Source organism: Fundulus heteroclitus, chromosome 3, assembly GCF_011125445.2.
Source record: "Fundulus heteroclitus isolate FHET01 chromosome 3, MU-UCD_Fhet_4.1, whole genome shotgun sequence".
NCBI classification, from domain to species: Eukaryota; Metazoa; Chordata; class Actinopteri; order Cyprinodontiformes; family Fundulidae; genus Fundulus; species Fundulus heteroclitus.
The window spans coordinates 18,257,505-18,281,018 of NC_046363.1; the positions used below are offsets into that span (position 1 = coordinate 18,257,505).

General features: G+C 41.2%; 1 protein-coding gene across 1 annotated transcript; it reads left to right on the forward strand.

The window, feature by feature from the left end:
* The first annotated feature begins 8,658 nt into the window (after positions 1 to 8,658).
* oprd1b (opioid receptor, delta 1b) lies at positions 8,659 to 15,457 on the forward strand. Its single transcript, XM_012852331.3, has 3 exons — positions 8,659 to 9,244; positions 11,438 to 11,793; positions 11,992 to 15,457. Exons 1-3 carry the CDS (start codon positions 9,000 to 9,002, stop codon positions 12,519 to 12,521), a joined length of 1,131 nt encoding a protein of 376 aa, XP_012707785.2. The 5' UTR covers positions 8,659 to 8,999; the 3' UTR covers positions 12,522 to 15,457.
* Positions 15,458 to 23,514: the final 8,057 nt, after the last annotated feature.

The window sequence follows — 23,514 nt, forward strand, 5'->3', positions numbered from 1 at the left end:
AAGAAAGTTTGTCATGCCAGAGAAAATCTGGACCAGTGAACCAGTTAGAAGTAGTTAGTCCTTTTGCTGTCAGGCCACGTGATGCATGATCACCAGGATTATCCTCAGACTGCACATATCGCCATTGATCTGGACTGGAACTATCTTGAATACGCTGAACCCGATTTGCCACAAATATGTGGAACCGTCTGGCATCGTTGTTAATATATCCAAGGACAACCCTTGAATCTGTCCAGAAGAATTCTTGGGCTTGAACCTCCAACTCCTTCTTGAGCAGGTCACTTGTTCGGACGGCAATAACAGCTGCTGATAACTCAAGTCTAGGGACTGTAAAGGCCTTTGTTGGAGTTACCCTAGCCTTGCCAAAAACTAGAGAACAGTGGACTTGGTTCGATATACTAATGGCTCTCAAGTAGGAACATGCACCATACCCTTTAACACTCGCATCTGAGAAATGATGCAGCTCATATTTTTCCACGGTCTCAAAGCCTTCAGGGAGATAACATCGCTGAATTTTGATTTCAGACAGATTTTTTAAATCTAAAAGCCAAGACTCCCACCGTGATTTGAGGTCCTCTGATAATGGTTCATCCCATCCAACCCTATCTCGACACATCTGCTGGAGAATTTGTTTGCCAACCAGAATAAATGGTGCTACAAAGCCAAGAGGGTCATAGATGGATGCCACAGTTGATAGAACTCCTCTTCTGGAAAGTGGACGCTCATCCACAGTCACTCTGAAATGGAACTGGTCCAAACCCACGCACCACTTAATTCCTAAAGCTCTCTCAATGTGAGACTCACCAAGAACCAAATTGCGATTTCTTACTGAATCTGCACATTCTTCTTGTGGAATGGATGCAAGTACTTCCTGGCTGTTAGAAATGAATTTGTGAATTCGCAGTTGGCCAGCCATGCAGAGTTGCCTTGCTTCCTTCACCAGCTTTATAGCTTCATCTTTGGATGCAACACTTGTCAGTCCGTCATCAACGTAAAAGTTATGTTCAATGAACCGGATGGTTGTTTCACTGTAATGTCCATGTCCTTGAGCAGCAACATGCTTCAAACCAAAGTTTGCGCAACCAGGTGAAGAGGCAGCTCCAAACAGGTGCACTCGCATGCGATACACTGATGGGTGAGCCTGTACGTTTCCATCATCCCACCAGAGAAATCTCAAATAATCCTGGTCTTCTGCCTTAACATGGAATTGATGGAACATACGTTCAATGTCGCACATTATGGCAACTTGTCCCTTGCGAAAGCGACAGAGAACACCTATCAGGCTGTTTGTTAATTCTGGGCCAGTGAGAAGATGGTCATTTAATGACACACCTTCAAATTTGGCTGAACAGTCAAATACAACCCGGATCTTTCCTGGCTTATGATGGTGGTACACGCCATGATGTGGAATGTACCATGCAGGAGAGTTGTTAATTTCTTCTTCTGGGACCTTTTCTGCATCCCCAATTGTTATGATTTCATTCATAAAGGTTGTGTAGTCTCTTTGGTATTGCTTATCTCTTTCAAATTTTCTTTTTAAGCATCTGAGCCTGTGAACTGCACATACCTTATTATCTGGGAGCTTTGGTCGATCTTTCTTGAAAGGAAGTGGCATTTCACAGTGTCCATCTGCTTTAATGTTGATACCTTCTTCTATTATGGTGATGAAGCGCAAATCTTCCTGAGATAACTTTGCATCTTCAACTCTTCTCTCACTGAAGTCAGACTCAAGCATCCTTAGCACATCTGGTGGGGAAATAAACTCCTTGACTTGAGTTCGGCAAATGTATTTTACTTCATTTGTGAGCTGTTTAGATGTCTGCAGATGAGGCTTCACGGACTTCATGATGATCTTATGGCTGCTTCCAATTGCATCACCATAATCGACACATGGGCTAACACAGCCGATTATACTCCACCCAAGATCCGTTTTTTGAGCAAATGGCTCATTGTCTTTACCTGGTACCACTTCTCGGGGTAACAAAGCCTGCGGACAGTTGTAACCTATGAGCAGTCCTACATCACACTCAATCAATGGAGCGATCTCCTCAGCCAGATGCTCTAGGTGTGGCCATGCTCGAGCTGTCTTTGGTGTGGGGATGTGCCTTAGGTTGGCAGGAATGAACTCTCTTGAATAGGTTACAGGGAGATAAATTTTCTTTGCTGAGTAGAAACCTCTCACCTGCAATCCAACTATCCTCTGACTTGGGATGATTGTGTTTCTGGATGAAAGTGTGGAGAGTTTTAACTGCACAGGTTCCCCTTTTGTTTCTAGAGCTTCTGCTTTATCTTGCATGATGAATGTAGTGTCGCTTTGGTTATCAAGTAGTGCATATACGAGAATTTCATTCTCAGGGTTACTTGATGTAGATAACCACACTGGAACAACTGTAGAGGAGTACATGTTGTCCAAACCTTGCACTATTCTGTTTGATGTAACTTCATTTGATGGTTCAGTTGTGCGTCTGCGCTCTGCTCTTTCAGATGACTTGGCCTGTTCAGAGTTTGTTATATCCTCCTTATGCTCATTACTGCATTTCTTTCTGTTTGTCATTTTGCGATCTTCATGTAAACACGTTGGGTGTTTTCCTTTACATGTTTCACAAAGACTTCTTCTTTTGCAGCTCCTTGACTGATGCCCTGGTTGTAAACATCCAAAACATAATTTTTTTGTTTGAACAAACTTCAGACGTTCTTGTATTGGGGTTTCTTTATATCTCCAGCATGACTGAATGTCATGATTGTATTTTTCACAGAAGACGCACACTTTAGCTTCTGTTCTTTCTTCAGAGTTGCTCACAAGCACCTTAGCACCAACGTTTCGTGTCTTTGTTGTCTTGGCCTTTTCAACATCACTAGACTTCAGTGCATGGAGCGAAGTTACAGGATTGCAAGCAATTTTTGCTTCTCTTGTGATGAAGTCCACAAACTGATTGAATGTAGGAAACATGTTACAGGTTTCTTCTATCTCAATCACCTTTCTGTTCCAACTGGCTACCAGCCAGTCAGGAAGCTTTGTGAGGAGTTTCTGATTTTCATCGCAGTCATTCAATACTTCAAGGCCTTTGATCTGGGACATTGCAGCCTGGCAGCCCCTAAGAAAGTCTGAAAAATCCCTCAGCTCCACACTGTCTTTGGGTCCCATTTTAGGCCAGGATGCAAGCTTATCCTTGAAAGCTTTGGCTATTACAAACGAGCTTCCAAATCTTTCTTCCAAAAGAGACCATGCTGAATCATAAGCTGCATCCGTTCCTAATAGGAAATAACTCAATGGCTTTTCTGGCGGGTCCACCCACATATTTACGAAGGTAATAGATCTTTTCATTTACTGGGATGTTTTTTCTGCTGTTAGGATATCAACAAGGTCAAGTGGAACGAGCTGTTTATCCCAGAACTGCATGGCACACTTAGATGGCACTGACCCAAAAGATTGGCACATATCTATCAGATACCACCCTGGAGGTGACGCAGCTTCCCTGCTGATGTCACAGTTTGGATGTGTACCGCCCTTGCATAGGTAAAAAGTAAGTGGGAGTCGCCTGACTGGGTAAAACGAACTGGGTCCACCGAGGGTGCTTCACCGTAGTCACGGCACGGTGAAACAGTAACAAAATTGGTGTTTCCGCCCGGACCCAAAAGGCGGCATACCACCTTCCGTTTTCCGGCCAGGACGTCATTCCGGAAGAAAAACACACACAGCCCGCGGCCGCAAAAAAGTAAACAAGGCCTGGTGTCTGCCAACCATCTCAACAGAGCATTTTACTGGGGATAAAATGCTTATTGCCTAAAAAAGGACAGGACTCTCATTACCATCCAACTAAATCGTTTTTGTCCATGCGGAGGAACCAAGAAAAGGACTGGGGATGAAGAAGCCAGAGACCTCTGATTCCTTATTCTTCAACGGGAGGAGTTGCCTGAAGAGACCCTAAGCGCGATTAGATTATTTTCTGCCTTGTGCCTGAATGGCCTGAAGGCTTCCTTAACTTTGCGTTATTGACGTACAGACTCTTTTTATATCACAAAACTGATTTTTTCCTTTCTCTTCTCCACTGACTTCCATCACCATGTTTGATTTTATGTGTTATGATGTTTATACTGTGATGTTGCATTATGATGATCGCTATGGCTTTATGACTAAGAATGGAAACTCTCTGTTACAGACACACACACCAAGACCTGCAGTTCTTGCTAACTTTTTGCTTTGTTATATAGAGAACCAGGATCTGATGGCTATCACAGATCCATAAGTTACTCGGTAAGGCTAATTTCTAGATTCAATACAGGGTGTCTTCTCGCTCAGATTGGCCCAGAGTGGGAGTGCCCTTGACTGGGGCTCCATCACTTTTTTGCCATTTCTTAGAGATGGTTTTTTGTGATGAAGACTCAGCCTGCCCTATGATGCCCCCTACTGGTACTCCTGGATTTGTGAGGTGTGAAGATGATGGATCGTTGTCCATAGGAATGGAGAGTGGAGGACCGAGTAGGAGGTTTCTTGGGGTGGGGGTAGAGTAGACGAATTTGGCCTTGATTAAGGTACACCTTTAGCTTATATAGTCTAAAGTAAACTTAAAATAATGTGCGCATAGGAACCTAAAACAGGCCTAGCTTGAATAGTTGAACCCTAAATTGTAGATAAAATGCTTGGACTGTGGGCTTGAGTAAAAAAGGCTGAATTATGAAGTATTCATGCTGATTGATGCTAAGATGTTTCCATTGTGGTTTGTCCGGCCCTTTTCTTGGAACTGTTTTCGTTGTGATGTGCCTTTGGGGCACACCAACAGGGGGGGCTAACGGACAACTGGACTGTTTTTACAAAGTGCTTTTCAGTCACACCAGCAGAGATTGTGTGACCTCAGAGACTGAACCGCACTATCGACTGCCGTGGAGATCACAGATGGATGGACTCTGGAAGCCGGAAGCTGACGTGATTGGATTGCTTGGACTGGACGGAATGACCGACTGTTCTGGGAGAGGGACAGACTGAGAGCTGTCGTTCCACTGGTTGATCATCTTTGGTGATGTGCCATAATGACACATCATCAGGGGGACTGTTAGGATATCAACAAGGTCAAGTGGAACGAGCTGTTTATCCCAGAACTGCATGGCACACTTAGATGGCACTGACCCAAAAGATTGGCACATATCTATCAGATACCACCCTGGAGGTGACGCAGCTTCCCTGCTGATGTCACAGTTTGGATGTGTACCGCCCTTGCATAGGTAAAAAGTAAGTGGGAGTCGCCTGACTGGGTAAAACGAACTGGGTCCACCGAGGGTGCTTCACCGTAGTCACGGCACGGTGAAACAGTAACACTGCCTATTAGAGCTTGAAATGACATTTTCCAATCCTTGTATCTTAGAGGGTCTCCATTAAACACAGAAGGTTCAGGTACTGGGAGACGGCTTACATTAATAGACTCCGCTATTGCTTCAGCAAGGACTGTGGCATTGTCTGTTGGATTTGTCACCGGATGGTCACATGATTTTCCCTTAACACTTGATGGTCTATGTTGCTCAGCTGCATGGTTATGAAGTAACTCTGTTATCTCCTCGTCAGAGCTTGCTTCTTGCTCATAAACTTGCAGCCGTGCCTTTGCTGCACTTAACTTCTTAACAGTCTTTAAGCGCTCTATTTGCCTGCGCTTCTCTTCCAGTGCCTTCTTTCTTGCCACATTTTCTTCCTCTTGTAATGCAGTTCTCTTTCTATCTTCTTCCTCAAGGTTTTCAAGCTCTAATTGTTCACATTCTATCTCTTGTAGGACCTTCAAAGCAGCTTGCGTGGCAGCCAGCTCTGCTGCAGCCTCATGTCTCTTAATGGAGGAACGACTTGACTTTATGCTTGTACTGCTTGCAGAGCTTGAACTTCCTACAGAGCTTTTACTTGTGCCTTCAGAAGCTGAAGATGAAAACACAGAGCTTGACTTAGGCCAGACAAAATCCACTGTCTGAACATCCATTTTTTCTTTACTGCATAGATAGGTGGATGCATTTTCCAAGATTACTTTGGTAACAGCATCACAGTTGTCAACTCTGCGACGGGTCTCACTGTCTGGAGGAGCACATTTGCGCAAATCTTCATAACTGTGTCTAACATCTGCTAAAGCACCACATATTTTGTTCTTTAACTCCTGCACAACCTCAATAGAGGGAGATCCCTGTATCACTTTCTTAGCTTGCTTAACAATCACTTTCCATTTGTTGTAAACAATGGTAAAACGATGATGTAGTTTTTTTAATTTGTTTTCATGCAATTCTTGTGCCTTTTCAGTGAGCTTTCGACTCCTCTGACCTCTTCGTGGCTCCTCTTCTTTTTCTGCTAACTGTTGTAGGTCTGCAGTATTACCTTCATTGAGTAAATCACCCTTTTTTGTTTCAGTGATTTGCTCCATTCTGCAGTGTTTACTCAATTGTTTGCCAAAACAAACAAATAAATTAAATTGATTCCAGCTGTATCCTTAACAGATTCAAAAAGGGATCAACTCAAACAACTGGAAAGATAATAGCTATAAACCTAACTTTGCTTCAGATAAACTTGTTGAAATATTTAAGTGTGTAATACCTTTCAACAATAAAACACTTTCTTTTGTTCGTTTTTCTTTTTGTCAAAGGGACCACAACCTTAGGAAAATATCTAAATGATTACTACTTTAAATTGCATTCACATGATAAACTGTAGATACAACCAACACAACATGCCTGAACATTTAGTTCTCCAACACCCTTAGCATTCACATACACAAATATGTAAAATTACTTCATTCATAAAGCATAAATGGAAAGCACTTTAAACTGATAATGACACAGCACACCAGATTACTTAATATTTTCAGTACTTGCAGTGTCCTTTAAAGTAATTAGCAAAGTTGATCCGCTTCTTTAAATTTAACTTGTTTTAAATTTATCTTGTTGGATCATCCATGTAAAACTTCAAACTGCTTGCTGCTTAGGTTACTGGTGTATTGTCAGTCTTATCTTTATGATGCTGGAGTGCGATGGATCTTCTTTGCTGTTCAGGAGATGTCAGGATCAGCTTGTCAGCTCCTCAGCTCCTCACCTCATGTCGAGCAGGGTGAGTTCTCACTGTAACTCCCTCCAATTCGAATAATGGACACAAGGCGTTCTTTGCGTTTACTGGCATTTAATCCGACACAGGTGTCATCAATTATGCCGTGAGAACTGTACAAAAACATAGAATAATCAACATACAATAAGGCATTCTCATGGAGAATAAACAGAGTAATTGTAACAATATAAACCTTTCTGAATTAATAGGTTGACACCCTTGTGTAACATTTAGAGACATGTGACTAATTAACTTAACAGATATCACAAACAAACATATTCATTTATAGAAACACAAAATAAACTTTGTTTACCTCATTGGCCTTATTAAGTTGAAGGGGTTAATAAAAATGCATCTTACAGCACCATCTTCTTCAGGAAAACTTCAGCAAAACCAAAAATCTTCCTTGCAAACGTAATGGACAGGGAAAAATCCAGCGTGCTGCCCTCTACTGAATCTAGCGTGCATTTAAACCATCGATCCGACCAGAAACAACACACTGAACATTGGTTCCACCCTGGAAAGTTAACATATATTCCAAATGTGCATTTTTACCTTCAATTGTTGATTTTATTAAATCAACATTGTTTTTTAACATTTATTGCAAATTAAAACTATGAAATTAACTTAAACAACATAACTGCTCTTGATGGCAGTTACAGCACTGATTGACTGGCGAGAACAGCCCACCCTCTGATGAAGCCCCCATTAACATGAGCCTTGTACACAGCTCAGTGCAGACATGTTTGATCAGGCCGTCAGGCTGCAATGCAGAGATATTTTGCTCAGACAGGCTGCTTGTTTGCCGAGCTGTGGAAGATAGAATAAGAAGCTATACTATTCAAAGTTTGGAAGAATAGAAACAGGGAGCTGTTGGATTTGAATCGTTGATGACCTTAATTCATCCAACAGATCTGTCGCCGGTTCCCTTTGTTGTTTACTCATGAAACCGTGTCTTTATTTTCTGAAACTAACCATTGTCAGAGCATAAATATTAACCTGTTTGTTACAATTTGCTAATGAATTACAGCCAAATATTAATGTATTGATACAATTGAGATGAATTGTAAAAACAACAAATCCCACAAATATTACTGGTTCAGGCTCTCTCTGTTTAACTGTGTTCCTCTCACAGATAAAGCCAAATGGCAGCTGTTGCAGTCATAACTCTGCGAGGTCTATGATTTTGTTCTTAATGAAAACATTCCTGGATGAGTAGTTGTAGTGGGGAAATGGATTAGTACTTCAGTGTCTTTTTTTCCTGCTCTTTCAATGTCCAGTCAGTTCCAGCACAACCTGAGCTTTGTTCTGCTGCAGGAATCCTTTTGACAAAAGCGACTTGTTTCTTTCCACTGTCGCACCATGCTTGCCCCTAGTGAGGATAACCTGATGCAATGGGCTGAGCTTCGTCAAATAAATACCTTTTTACCATTTGAGATCATAAATAGAATTGTGATTGCCCTGATTAAATGGGAATATGTGTCACTGAATCTAAATCTGACCAAATTCACCGGATTACACATTTTCTGACATAAATTGGAATCCGTTTTTCTTGCAAGGTGCAATGAGACGACATCTGCTGTGAACTGGTACCGTATAAATGAACATTACTGAATCACATTGAAAAATTAAACCAAGAGCCCTGATTCAACATAAGAAGCCCCGAATCGCTCATTCAACGTTGTAAAAACGATCTTCTCATCTGATCTCGGCAGGAAGCCGGTGAGAAAGCGTTCTCTCCTCATTTTGCGCGCTCTGCCGATGGGAGCGCGCACAGACGCACGGAGCGAGCGGCCAGGAGAGACATCCTCTGAGCGCCATATCTCAGACCTGACGGACAGTTTTCTGGTGCGCTTCCGAACACCTGCCGTGGGAGGGAAAAAAAACAAAAAGTCCGACTTCTTTACGCATTTAAATTCTCGCCCAAATTGTTGCGATGGAGTTCCCAACAGTTCCTTCGGAGGACTTTCAGGAGGTCTACTCTTTGTCCACAACTCCTTATTTAAATGTCACATTCCTGGAGGATCTGCTGACTGAGCCCTCTAAAAGCAACCAAACCAGCGGGATCGCCGCCAGAAACACCACAAGTCTCATCATCGCAGTCTGCATCACGGCTCTCTACTCTCTCATCTGTGTGGTGGGACTGCTGGGAAACGTGCTCGTTATGTACGGAGTGATCCGGTAAGGTGCATGTGTCACACTTAGATTAAAAAAAGTAAAAGATTATTCAACTGTTTGTCTGGTTGATGTAAATCATCATAGTCCACACACTGATATATAGGCAAAAAAACATTGGGGTTGATTACAAAGGGTATAAATACCTGATTAAAGTAACTATCGCTGTTTTTACCAACTTTGGGGAATTTGATCAAGTTTCCGGATGAAAATTAATTTTCATTCTGTGCGATTTGGGTTTCCTCTGTCATCCGTTTGCGAGCCTATGGCAAGCAATTTATGCAAATATTGCTTGCAAATACTGCATAAAACCCTCCACTAATAAAATGTAACTGTCGTCTAATATTTTGCTGCACTCATTTTCAACTGCGGATTTTTGGCACATGATAAGCTGACATTTTTTGTTGCTCTACTGATATGGGGGGAAAAAACAACCTTATATCAGCACAACTATGGAATATTAACAGAACAACGTGCCATAACAGCCCTGCGCTTTACACACAAAAACCCACCTCCTACACATAGCAGAGAGGGAAAAGAGAGGGAGGACCTTGTGATCTGCAGCTTCTTGTTCAAATCACTCCACTGTGCCAATTAGTCCTGTTAGGAACAGTGGTGAAGACATGATGGAACAGACGTAGTTAAACACCAGATCCAATTACATGGCTTTTGTTTCATGCAATCCTGAACTGAAGGTTTTGGCTGTGAAGTAATGCTGCTTATATATAAATGAATAAAATGTGAGGTTAAGGTTTGGTCTCTCGTTCTCTAGTCAGAGAGCAAGAAATTCGTATTCTTAGCACAGATAAATACCCCTACACCTGGCAGAGTTAGATTTATTATTTAATGACATTTTGCTTCTGTTTGGAGATGGCAACAGGCTTATTGTTGTGTTCTCTGTTTATATTTACCTTTTACCAGAAAATCTTTGGTCAAAAATAATTGAGAGCCTTCTCAATAATCGCTGGAAAAGCCTATATTGGCGTTACAGCAATCACAAACGTATTACAATTGCTTTAAGCCTGTTTTGGGTATTTTGGATTATTCATTTTATGCAGTGAGCTTCATGTCTTTGAGGTTAGAAGCCCCCAATCTTTAGCTCCCCCCACACATTCAGTGTTTGTATCTAGTCGGGACTCTGGCAGGGCCTCTCTAAAACACTAACATCTCTTTCAGTCGGAAAAACACGTTAATAAAATTTAAAGATTCCTTTAAAGCCAAGACCAGGAGTGGGAATAATTTGGGGTTCAACTGCGGTACTTGATATCAGTATTGCCCTTCTTTCTGGCACACTTTGTCCTTCCACCTAATTTTCCATTAATATGAGGAGAAGTTGAGTTTTGTATTTTTAGCAGATGTAAACCACAATCACCATATATTACAGAAAGAAAAAGAAAACTTTCTGTGATAGACTGGCGACCTGTCCAGGGTGTACCCCGCCTCTCGTCCATTGATAGCTGGGGATAGACACCAGCACCCCTCGTGACCCCAGCAGGGATAGACGTGTTAGAAGATGGATGGATGATGACTTTCTGTGTGTGGCAATGCTTTATGACACATGCCTTTCTATTTTTGAATAAAATTACTGACATAAACTACTTTTCAGTCACCTTCTGATTTATGGAGACACACAAACATGCAGTTTCTGTCAAACCATAGCATGGAGTCATCCTCCCTCGTCTTCTGAGGGTGTGTCCTCTACTGTCTGGTCAAAGAAAAACAAAAAACATACAGGCACATAATCTAATGAGTTAGCAACTACTGCCAGGTTTTGCCAAAATAAATATTTAAACAACTATTCATCTGCCAGAAGGGGCAAAACACACAGGTTTAAGAAAAGGAATCTGAAACTAAGACCGCCTTTGGTTTGATTTTCCAGTTTTAATCCACTCATTTCAAACACAGTTTAAATCCGGCTTACCGGCTCATTTCTTCTGTGTACAAAGGCTTCTGGGCATTTAGTGTACTTTTGTGGCTGAAAAAAAATCGTGCTTTATTAGATTATGTTTGACTTTGCTTGGTGATTGGGTTGCCAGCGAAACGAATCAAAGCATGAACTGTTCTCCAGACTTGAACATACTGCTTGAACTGATGCCACCAATGGAACGTCTGTGTTTTTCAGATAATGCCCTTTTTCCTGACTGCTACTTTGAGTAAGGGCCGAATAAAAATCTCCTCTTCTCTTCCAAACCTAACCAGGTACACAAAGATGAAGACTGCCACCAACATTTACATCTTCAACCTGGCTCTGGCCGACGCTCTGGCCACCAGCACCCTCCCCTTCCAGAGTGCCAAGTACCTGATGAGCACGTGGCCCTTCGGCGAGCTCTTGTGCAAAGCGGTCATCGCCATCGACTACTACAACATGTTCACCAGCATCTTCACCCTCACCATGATGAGCGTGGACCGCTACATCGCTGTGTGCCATCCCGTCAAAGCCCTGGACTTCCGGACGCCTGCCAAGGCCAAGCTCATCAACGTGTGCATCTGGATCCTCTCCTCCGTCGTCGGAGTGCCGGTGATTATCATGGCGGCCACCAAGGTGACAGACAAAGGTGGGTTAATTTAAGAGGAAATCAACGACGTTGTTTAGAAACGCTACTTTATTGGAAAATGTCTTTGCCGCTAGAGTTGTAAGTGTTGATCTTAGACAGTTGTCACACCAGGAAGGGTGATTTGAGCTTGGCTATTAACTCAAAATTAGGTTCCTCATATGGCTTCCTATTAAAGCTCTTATGGGTTTTACCCCTCAGGAAACACCGCCTGCATGCTCCGATTTCCTAAGCCGGAATGGTACTGGGACACGCTGATGAAAATCTGCGTGTTCATCTTCGCCTTCGTGGTGCCAGTCCTCGTCATCACCATTTGCTACGGCCTCATGATCCTGCGGCTGAAGAGCGTCCGGCTCCTGTCCGGCTCCAAGGAGAAGGACAGGAACTTGCGGCGCATCACACGCATGGTCCTGGTGGTCGTGGCGGCTTTCATTGTCTGCTGGACCCCCATCCACCTCTTCATCATCGTCAAGACCATCGTGGAGATCGACCACAGGAACCTTCTGGTGATGGCCAGTTGGCACCTGTGCATCGCCCTGGGCTACACCAACAGCAGCCTGAACCCCATGCTGTACGCCTTCCTGGACGAAAACTTCAAGAGGTGCTTCAGAGACTTCTGTCTGCCGTACCGCTCCCGCTCGGAGCAGAGCAGCTTCTCCAGAGCGCGGAACAGCGCGAGGGAGCCCGTGTCTGTTTGCGCGCCTGCAGGGGCGCAGAGGGCGCCTGGCTGACTAAGCGCGGATCAGTCAGAGGAGGAAGAGGGTCAGGATGGACCGCAGACTGATGACACACAGTTCTCCACCACAGGAGTCTGAGACTGTGACCTTCAAATGAACCGTGGATGGGGTTCATGTCGTGAATCTTTGACTGAAACGTTATTTGGGAATTGTCTTTGAAACATGTGAATGCCTGCTGATAAGAAACCCAGATAAACCAACATTTTGTGTGGGCTAACTATAAAAAAAACATATAAATCACAAAAAAAATCATTAAAAAACAAGTAATTCAGCACTTTATCTCCGTGCATCAAGAATATTTTTTTCTAATTTGATATGTGGGAGCTTCACAAATCCAATATAGGTGAGCAGCACTCATTCAGAGTGTTATCAGTCACGTGTTGACTACATTAAAAGGCAAAATTGAGATCTGAATGGCTTTAAGGAGTATTTTATGGCCAGTTTGGGGACCTGTGATTGTGTATGATTGGACAAATCAGTGTAATCAACACTCACCCCCAAATTACATGTTGTATTTGATGATAATCGCATGTCTTAGATAACAATCTGGCCTGATAGATAATTTCTTCCTGTAAGAACAGCAGAGAGGATTTAACTTAAGATCCCAGCGATGGCTCAAAGTAATGCACAGTTTTGAATTTAAATGTCATATCTGATCCAATTTAAGATGTCCAAAAATGACTTTCTAATCCAAAATATTGTAGGAACTGGTAAAGGACAAAGGACTACAAAGCTGTCAATTTAACAACATTACGGTTAAGATCACTTTGTTTTTAATAATCTGAATCCTTATCAGATTTTTAGTAGATGGTGAAGATTTTCTTTTTGCCAAAAGCTTTAAACCAGGCAGTAGTTTCAAACAACTTCATCAAAGAGTGAAAAGAACTATAAATGCCATTTATGTTTATTCGCTTCTCCATTTAGAAAGCAGTGATACAACAACAGCAAGCCTAATTTTTTTATCAATAAATAAAAAAATGAAAATTAAAAAAAGCAGTAATTTTCTGAAGTATAATTTTAGTACGTTAGCTTCTGTACTATGTTCTGTCTCTTTATTTCGATTGGATAGTAGCTCCCAAAACTGTCATTCTACAAACCTTAGCTCCAATTGAGTTGATTACTAAATTGTCACACTGCAAACATTTAAAAGATTTGCTGAAGCTTTCCTGGGGATCCCCTAGACAGTATTGTCATACCACCTCTTTGATTTAATGAGATTCTACCTGTGAATGTTCATGTGAGATATTTTATGCACTTTATCTGGATTTACTGGATGTATTCAGCTCTTACTACACAGAAGCGCCGCCTTCATGAATGAGTAGCAATCAGCTTACATCGTATTTTACATCGTATGCTGAATGAAATGTAAATATGGGGCTCTCTAAGGGCCAATAATAATACTAGTGTGGTTTTAGAGCTTTTATTTGATTATGTTTATGAACAAATAAGCTGCAGTTGGGTAAACAACTGTGTAATTATTAATGCTGTAAATATTGATTCTCTAATTTAAAAAAATTTATTCTGTCACATTAATGGGTTTTTCCTATTTTTCTGTCCATAATTTATATAGGAGCATTTAAACTTAGCAGCAAAAGTAATTAATCTGTGGTTGGTTGATTATTTCTGTGTTTTAACAACACTAACTGTAAATAAATCTCACACTGTTGTAAAGTCTTTTTACTTCCTCTTAAATGTTGCCGCGTTTTGTAGGAAAACACATTTGTGGGTTAAGCAGCGGAGCTAAACCCATGAAAAACTGCCAAATCCTCTTTACAGCTCACTCTGCCATTGGCTGTTTTGTGGTTCGTGGGATTGGATGATTGAAGATTGAAGTTTGAAGAAATAGGAAATATTGGCAATTTCAAAAACTTATTCATTTACTAAACAGGGGCCTCGGTAGTCTGTGACGAATCCCACAGTGCCACAAAAGCCAGGAACCTCCACCTCATGCTTGGTTACACACTAATGCGGGATGGCATCCCATTCTTTCGCCAGTATTTTGTCATAAATTCATAAGTCAACCAATGTGGTTCAGTTGGTCACTTTGGGAGGCACGGCAAACTCATGTTGCCCCCACAAGTTCAGTGGGGTTGAGGTCTGGTGTGGAGGCAACCTCCTCTCTAGTCCCAATTTCTGGAGGCTGTATCTGAACAACACTTCCTGCAGGAGCTGGGTTCGATTTCCTGGGGGACGTGGCAACCTTTAGGGTGAAAAAAAACAAACAAAAGGCTTTTTAACAGTATAACATTTCTTGCCATTGGGCATCGTTTTAACAAACAAACAGCAAAATAGAAAATATATGCTTAGTTTAAAAAAGCACAACTCATTGAATGGATCTTCAGCGGAAGGAACTGTGATGATGTTATTCAATTATCTCTTTAGTTTTGACTGTAAAACAGCAAATTCATTTAAAGAGAAAAACTATGTTTGATCCTTAACAAGTCTGCATATGTTTACAGATATATTGTTATGTTACACAAATAATATATATACCGCTTTTGTCTTTGGACCTTTAAGTCTGCTAAGAAAACTGGTATAGCTTCTTTCTGGTGCTTTTACTTTGAAATTTGGATTGACTGTGTTTCCTTCTGTGTGCTATTTCTAGCTTATGCTGTTAACAGTAACAAGCTTTGTGGGAGTTCCTTGTGTTAATGGTAAGCTTTGTTGTTGATCATTCTTTGAGTCAGCATAGCTCTGACTGACACCTGCTGGCCGGAGGGCCACAGTTACGAGGTTTGTGCAAATGTAAGTCAATAAATAAAAAAAAAGATCAAATAAGACAGTGATGCTTGTGGAATATTTGGATCAGTCGTGTAAGGGTTTGTTGCAAATTAACTTTGAATATTAAACCAAACGCCTCTGTAGCCTACTATGTGCAGTGGATTAGTATTGATCAGCAGCTAGATGCACTCAGCTGCGTGAATCATGAAAAACCTTTTTTGCTTTATATTCCAATGATGAAGTAGTCCACAACAGCAGAAGAAAAAGCATGCATGGGTGTTCAAAGATTTTACAAATAGAAATGCTAAATGTACAACGTACATTTCTATTCACCCTCCCTTGACTTGATATATGGTAGAATAAATACCAGCAACTACAGCTGTAAGTCATCCCCTCTACCAGTTTTGTATATATAGAGCGACACTGAAATGTACATCTATTCTTGTTTGCAAAATAAGTTCAGATGAATAAATAACTGATAGATGGCATGAATGCTCTGCTCATCTGGCAGATGTCTTCAGAGCGCCATGCACTTTTAGTTTTCCGCATGAATTTGCGTTTTACACGTCGCCCGTAGGTTACATTTTGGTCTTCTCTGGACAGAGCATCCCTGTACACATTCACTGCAAAAATAGGGGGGTCTGAAATCAAGATAAAAATGGTAAATCTGATGGAAAAGGTTCTCAAAACAAGTGAAATTATCTGTCCATGCAGCAAGATGATTTCACTTGACAAGATTTTTTGATTTAATATAAGACAGTGTTAAGTTGAACACTTGAAATGAAAAAAATATATATTATCCTATACATCTAAAGCTGAGGTTGCTGTTTTTTTTGTCTTGGAATGAACAAAATAAGTTGCAGTGCTTGCTGCATGTGTCTCCAACAAGTATTCAACAAAGTTGTTTCTGAAGCACAACATAGGAGTTTACAGGAAAATGACTTGCTGTATTTAAGAGAGTAATCAGATATGACATTATGACTGTTTCTGACTCAACTGTAACTTAGACAGGAGGTCTAAAAAGAGCTTTAATTTGAAGCTTTAAACTGATTTTTTTTTCATTTTCATTTATATATTTTCTTTCTGTTTGATTCCCAGCTTGAATGTGATGATTACAGACCAACTGCAAGTTGACACAGAAAAAAAACAAAAAACAAAACAAAACAACATCACTATTTCTTTGTGTGAAGATAACAAAATGACAACAGATGGATTTTTATGGAAGCATTCATTACTGTCAGCATGTAATCTCCAAGATGTCACAGATGTGGGGTTACTGCCCACAGTGGACAAAGTGGCATATTGGAATCGAAGCTTTTTTGTGTAACACTGATGAGAAGTGCTGACTAAGTGCTATATAACCCAGAGCTTAAAATGCGCCAGAAGAGACGTTCTGATTTTTTTTAGACGCTGCGACGTGGGCTTGATGCTTTCTGCAGCAGATGCTTGCAAAAAAGGGTCCGATTATCGAGTCGTGCTCGAAATGGTAACTAAAAGGCTGAATAACAATAAAGCTGTGAAGCATCATTTTTCGTTGCAGAAGAGCTTCGACTGGATATTGAATATGGAATATGCCTGCCATCTGCTAGCAGTCGTAACAGACGGCATGGAAATTAGAGATTCGTAGAGAGCGAAGCCTGACCCACATATTTTATTTTGCCAAGAAAACACAAACTGCATCTCAACCATTAACAGTTTCCACCTACAGAATGTATTTTACTGACCCTCCCAGCTGACAACTCCGTTAGCATCTGGAGGCCGCTGCGTAAATGACAAAGTGGAGAAATCAGAATCTCAAAATTAAAATGTTTGGTTTGTGAACAACATGGCTAGCCTGAGAAAAAAATTTTAAATTGTTGGAAAAGGTGACAGGCTGTTTAGTCTGTGTCTTGGATTGTAGCCCCATGATCTCTGATTACATCAGTTACTCACATGAATCATGTGACAATTACGGTTGCATTGGAGAAGACTGAAAACCTACATTTTATTTTAGTAATTCAAACAGAAACAGAGATAAGGTGGTACATGTCTGTCATTTTGATGATAAAGGTTCACAATAACGATAACCTAAGCCCAGGTTGCTTTAACAGCAACCTTCAGCTCATCTGCGTGGTCAGGTGAATCTTCCTTAAACTCTTTATGAGGGTTTTCTCAAGGCTGTGGTTATCCCTGTGTCTTCTGCAGCTTTTTCTACAACACTTTTCCTTCCACTCAACTTCCCATAAATATGCTTGAATACAGCAACAGGTCATCAGTCAGCTTCTTCCGCAATAACCTTTTATGGCATACCCTCTAAACGAAGGGCATCATTGGCTCTCTGATGGCCTGCTGACTGCATGACTGTGCCAGCCTTAACACAACACTTATTCATTAAAAGCCTTTTCAACGAAACTGAATTTTAATATTATTCCCTCTAAGGCATGCACATTCAATTTAACAGCGATAAATACCCGAATGGTATCACTAATGCACGAGCTTCCCTTTTGAATTGAATCAGCGAATAACATGAACTTTCGGATGATTTTCTGATTTATTAAGATGCATATGCACATTCCACAAAAAGCAGAATCTCTCATTCTTAATCTGAGTGCTTTTTTTTAAGTCATTGAATCAAAATGTGGTTAAAAGGATCATTCTGAGTAACATGTTTATGAAAAAAATAAATAGCGTCTCTCCTTTTCATGTCCACCCACCACCCCTGCTGTTTGTAGTTTCCATTTTTCTCCCAGACAGAGTCTCCCCAGGCAAATCCTTTCACCACATCATGTATCATAACTCAGATTGCTGCTTAGTCGCTGCCTGGGGAAAGGACTTCATTCCAACCTGTCCAGCAGACCTCAGTAACTAATTACCACACAATCAATGTGAGAGAGACACAAAGGTCCATCAGAGGGATGAGTCACACATCAGCGCGTCCTTCCCTCACGGCTGCCGCTGCACTACTGTGGCCTCCAGAGAAGCCTTCAGCCCACGGGATGAACGGTCCAATCTATCAAGCAAATCACAGATAATTACTGGTGCAGTCCGCGGGCGATGGAGGACCTGCAGTTTAACAGCAAAAGAGATATTTATTTGCAAATGAACCCTAGTTATTTTCCGGCACACTTGCTCATAGAAAAGCATGTTTTTCGTTGTTTTTTTTTATCTCAGAAAAGACCATTTCCGCAACAAAATGACAACACTGGAGTATTGCTAATGTTTAGTACATTAGATATTGACTAATGAATGAGTAAAAGCAGTGGCATTTGTTGCTTCAGTGTACTGACACGCAGCTATTTGAACATCAGACAGGAAGCGGGACTCTATTAACAGTTTAAACTCTGTAATGCGCCCCCCTGGATGACAGGCGAGCCCGCGGACCGCGTGTTTTATTCCCACCTGCAAAGCGAAAGCCGCAAAACAATGCGCCCTCAAGAGTAATCCAGCCTACGTGTTTGATGAAAACGATGCGTGGGTTAAATGTTTTCCCGTACAATCACAAACACGCTCGCTCTCATGTGCACTATCGGTCATTTCATCACAGCACTGATAAAAAAAAACACAAGTGCCCAAGAAGTGGATTCGGGGTAGCTGAGTTCATGTGAGACTGTTGGTTTCTACCAGCCTGTATTTTTTTTTTTTTTTTTTTGTATGGCTTATATAATAAATCAATCCTACTAATGAGGTTTTCTTTACCCCCATTTTGTCGCCTTGCAACCACGAACTTCCATGTATTTTATAAATATTTGATGTGATAGATGGACCAACAAAATGTAGAGCAAAAATAGTAAAGTAAACCAAAATGATACATGACCATCAAAACTGTTTACAGGTAAAAACCTGAAAATCCCTGCATGCAGTTGTACTTAACTCGCCTACATATTTTCTAGCGTAACCATCATTTATGGGAATACTTTTCTTCAGCACAGAAGCAGAAGCTGGTTAGAAGATGGATGGAGCTAAATACAGAGCAATACTGGGGGAAAAACTGTACGTGGCTAAAAGGGACGAGACTGGAGCCGAGGCTCATCTTCCAACAGCACAACGACTGTAAGCCATAGGCAGAAATCACTTTACATGAAAGGAACCTATAATTTCAAACAATATAAAAACACAAAAATGAAACCCTCAATCTCTCTGTTTATCCAATGAAGTGGAATTTTCAACCTTGTGTTAAACAAACAGCCAGCAATACGTTATAATGGTTTCTAGTAAAGCATGTCCGTGTCCTAAAATGGTCCAGTCAAGGTCCAGACCTAAATCCAAATTAGAATTTGTGACTTAGTGTTCAGAAATGCTCTCCATCCAATCTGAACAAATCTTAGCTCATTTGCAAAGGAGAATGCAGTCATTTTCATCGGTGACTCTATTACTAATTGTTACTAAATATGTGACTTCTGAAGGCAACCTGTTACACTGGATTTTATTTAAGGCTATAGCAGAGAAAATAGGACAAATTACAAATGAATGCAGCACATTTTAGACTTTTTGTTACCAAATATGTGACTTCTGAAGGCAATCTCTTATACTGGATTTTATTTAAGGCTATAGGGCAAATTACGAATGCATGCAGCATATTTTACACTTTCATTTGTGAAAACAGTGAAAAACACCCTTTTCCTTCCACCTTACAATCATGTAGCACTTTGCATTTATGTGTCAAACACATACAATCCAATAAAATACCTTGAAGTCTGTGGTCATGATGTGAAAAAATAGGAGGAAAAAAACTAATTTCCAAGGGGAATGAATGCTTTTGGTAAACACTGTCTCCAGGACTCTTAACACAAAAGAGCCAAAAGCATTCACTCCATTAAATAACACAGAGTTTTTTAATTAAAACCAACTTGAGGAACTGGATTCAATCAAATTAGAAAGTGCACGATTGTTGAGAAACCAGCCGTGCGATTCAAGAGCTGCCAAGTTGCACACAAAGAACAGCTACATGATGCAAAGACTGCAATGTTGCGCGTTTTTAGCGCATCCATCATGAGTGCATCCTGCAGTTTGTGGAGAGGCGGCTCCACACACACGCAGCCCGCAGCCGTACGCATGCACCCAGTAGCCGATCAGCTCGCTGCTGTGATTAATGTGACTTTGCCTGTTATTAGGAGTGAATGAGCAGCAGTGCAGGTGCCGGAGACTTCTCGCTCTCCCCTGTGATTACTTTAACAAGGAGGAGATTAGAGCCCACACTCGTCATGACAAATCCAATTCCAGTTTGCGTGAATGAAAGGAGTTAATCACAGGATTCCTTTCCTGCCATTCAGTGCTGATGTCTGCCTTTGTGCTGGGGATGTTTCAGGCGGTTTTTAACAATTATCAGTCACTGAAGGCTTCCGCTGTTTTTTTAAAGCATCCATCCTTGACACCTGTTAACTTTTAGAGCTTAAATCTCTCGCTTATTTTTTTTATCTGAAAAGTCAAAACAATGTATTAAAAAGCAGCTCCTTTCAGCTTTTCTTCTATGAAGGCCATAAAGTTGCAGCTACTGAACATTTACGCGAGTTGAAAAGTTTATCTCAGGGGAAGGAAACAAAACTAAAATGTTCTGCTGTTCAAACAGAAAGTTACTTAGCTAACATGGTACTCCAGGAGGAAAACAAAATGTTTAGAGAACACTTAGTTCTCAGAGAGGGATGTGGTCAAGGTAACAATCCACATAAAAAAGGAAAACAGAAGGCGTTTCACATACAAAGCACCAGAAATCAATACAAATCTTTTTAAAACTCCAACTGTGTAAACATCAGTCTTTCGTTGCAGCCTGACCCCGAATGCCTTTCTGGCATTTCTCCCCCCATCAGAGAACAGAGGCATGCAACGCAACAATGGCTGCACTCAGGACAGTAAAGTGCTCATGAGAGCCGCATTACTGTGTCAAAGCTTTCTGATCAGCCTTTTGCCGCGAGGACTCGGGGGTCCAACAGCGCGTCCACAGTCCATTTGGTCAGATGAGACACCTATCTATGCATGCATTTCGCCTTCACAAAAGAGACTGTGGCTGTGCTGCATGTGCTTTTTGGAATAATTTGCATTCTTTAAGCCCTTTTCTGTTGATTTAAATTCATGACAGCATTTGTCTGGAATGCATCGTTTCCATTTGTAATTGACATGAAGTGACTCAGAAGCAAATACCTGAGCATTCAGGGGGCATGATTTACATATTTCTTTTCAAAGGCTCAACAGGATGGTGTCTAGCTGACAGTAATGGCCTCAGAACGACGCGGTGAAGGCATTATTCGAACGAAAAGCGGAAAGACCACTTAAAGTGGAAAGTAAAAAAAAAAAAATGTTGGCAAGACAACAAAAAACAAGTAAGCTGAACATTGCTTTCACACTATTTTTTTATACCCTTAAAGCAAACTTGACAGCGACTCACACTGTCAAGTAACACTCCATGGTTCTCCAGAAATGCTCTCTATGTTTTCGCCCGCCGACGAAAAGACAAACAGGAGATGTTCCCAGTTTTCATCCGAGAATCTGGTCTCTTAACTTTAAACCAGCAATGATTTCCAGCAGTAACATAAACAGCTGACTGCTAAACGGATGCCAAGCCAGCATTTTTCTTGCTGTGGTTCTTCTGAACCCATGGATCCTGCTCTCAGCGCCATTGGCCCACAGGAACAAGGCTCTTCATCTTTTAAATCAGCTCGGTTTGGACAGAAACTCTAGAAATGTTCTTAGATCCCTCCCCAGGTCGATACTTTCTCTTAATTTTGCCTTTTGAGCGCAAAGCAAAATCTAAAGTCCTGGAAAACCTTTTTTTTAACTAACTCATCCATTCACAACCCTTTTTGTCATAACTATTATATCCCTGCTTCTCTCCTCCCCACTCACTGTCCCTACCACTCCTTATCTCACTCAATCATCTTATTTCCCCATTACCTTTTAATGCGACACGTTAGACGCAGCTCCATTCATCTCAGGGATTATTCACGGTAAAAAAAAACATTAAACAAAAAAAGTCCAAAGTGATATGAGTCAGATTCCTGCTGGTACTGGCCCTTTTCATATTACAACAGAGAAACCCATCAACCCATTCTGCTTTTCTACTAATGTCAATTTGATCTCTTATTTCTCATTTTCCCTATTGCACCATTAAGGGATGGAGGATGCGTAGACAGATGGACAACTCGCCTCTTGAGTTAGAACCCCCCCCCCCCACTTCCTGAGTGTTCTTCTCCCAAGCTACCAGTCGTGAGACTCTCCATATGTTGCTCTGCCTTCTGATCTCTCTGTACTCGCTTCTGCTCTGCTTTTACACTTATTGAACCAGTAAACTCACATCTGCAGCTGTGAACGTTTCATTTCCATTTGCTACTTTCATGGCTGTGAGTGCTGCAGACAGTTAATCCATCAAATCGTATCTTTTTGGCATTGTTCTGTCATTATTTCCCCCCCTCACCACTTCCTTTTTCATCTCAGCATTTCTGACTGTTGTGGCCCAAAGTTTCTACCTGAACAACAAGGTACACACCTAAAATGTAATAAAGTCAGTTATGCAGGAGGATTTCTTTCATTTGCAATGCTGACCTGAGATTTCGATGCAACCAGAACTACAGGACAAGCGCCGATCATTTCATATGTTTGGTTTTGTACTCTTTCTCATAAAATGGCACCATCTACTGCAGGATGTGAATACTGCCAACCCATTGGTTCATATCTGGTTTGACAACCAAGCAATTTGTTTTTTATCAATTCAGTCATTTATAAAACAAATATTAATTTTTTCAATTCAATTAAATTTTATTTATATAGCGCCAATTCATGAAACATGTCATCTGAAGTCAAATTCAACCAGATTATACAGATTGGGTCAGATTATACAGATTGGTCAAAAATTTCCTATATAAGGAAACCAGTTGATTGCTTCAAAGTCCCGACAAGCAGCATTCACTCCTGGGGAAGCGTAGAGCTACAGGGAGAGTCATCTACATTGTTCATGGCTTTGCAGCAATCCCTCATACTGAGCAAGCATGAAGCGACAGTGGAAAGAAAAACTCCCCATTAACAGGAAGGAAAACCCTCCAGCAGAACCGGGCTCAGTATGAACGGTCATCTGCCTCGACCGACTGGGGTTACAGAAGACAGAGCAGAGACACAACAAGAGAGACAAAAAAGCACAGAAGCACACATTGATCCAGTAATCTGTTCTACATTAGATGGTAATAGAGGGTGAGCCGTCTTCTCTGGATGATGTCACAGCTAACAGAACGTCAGACCAGGTGTACCTACTATGAAGAAAAAAGAGAGAGAGCAAAAAGTTAAAAGCTGAAATGACGAGAAG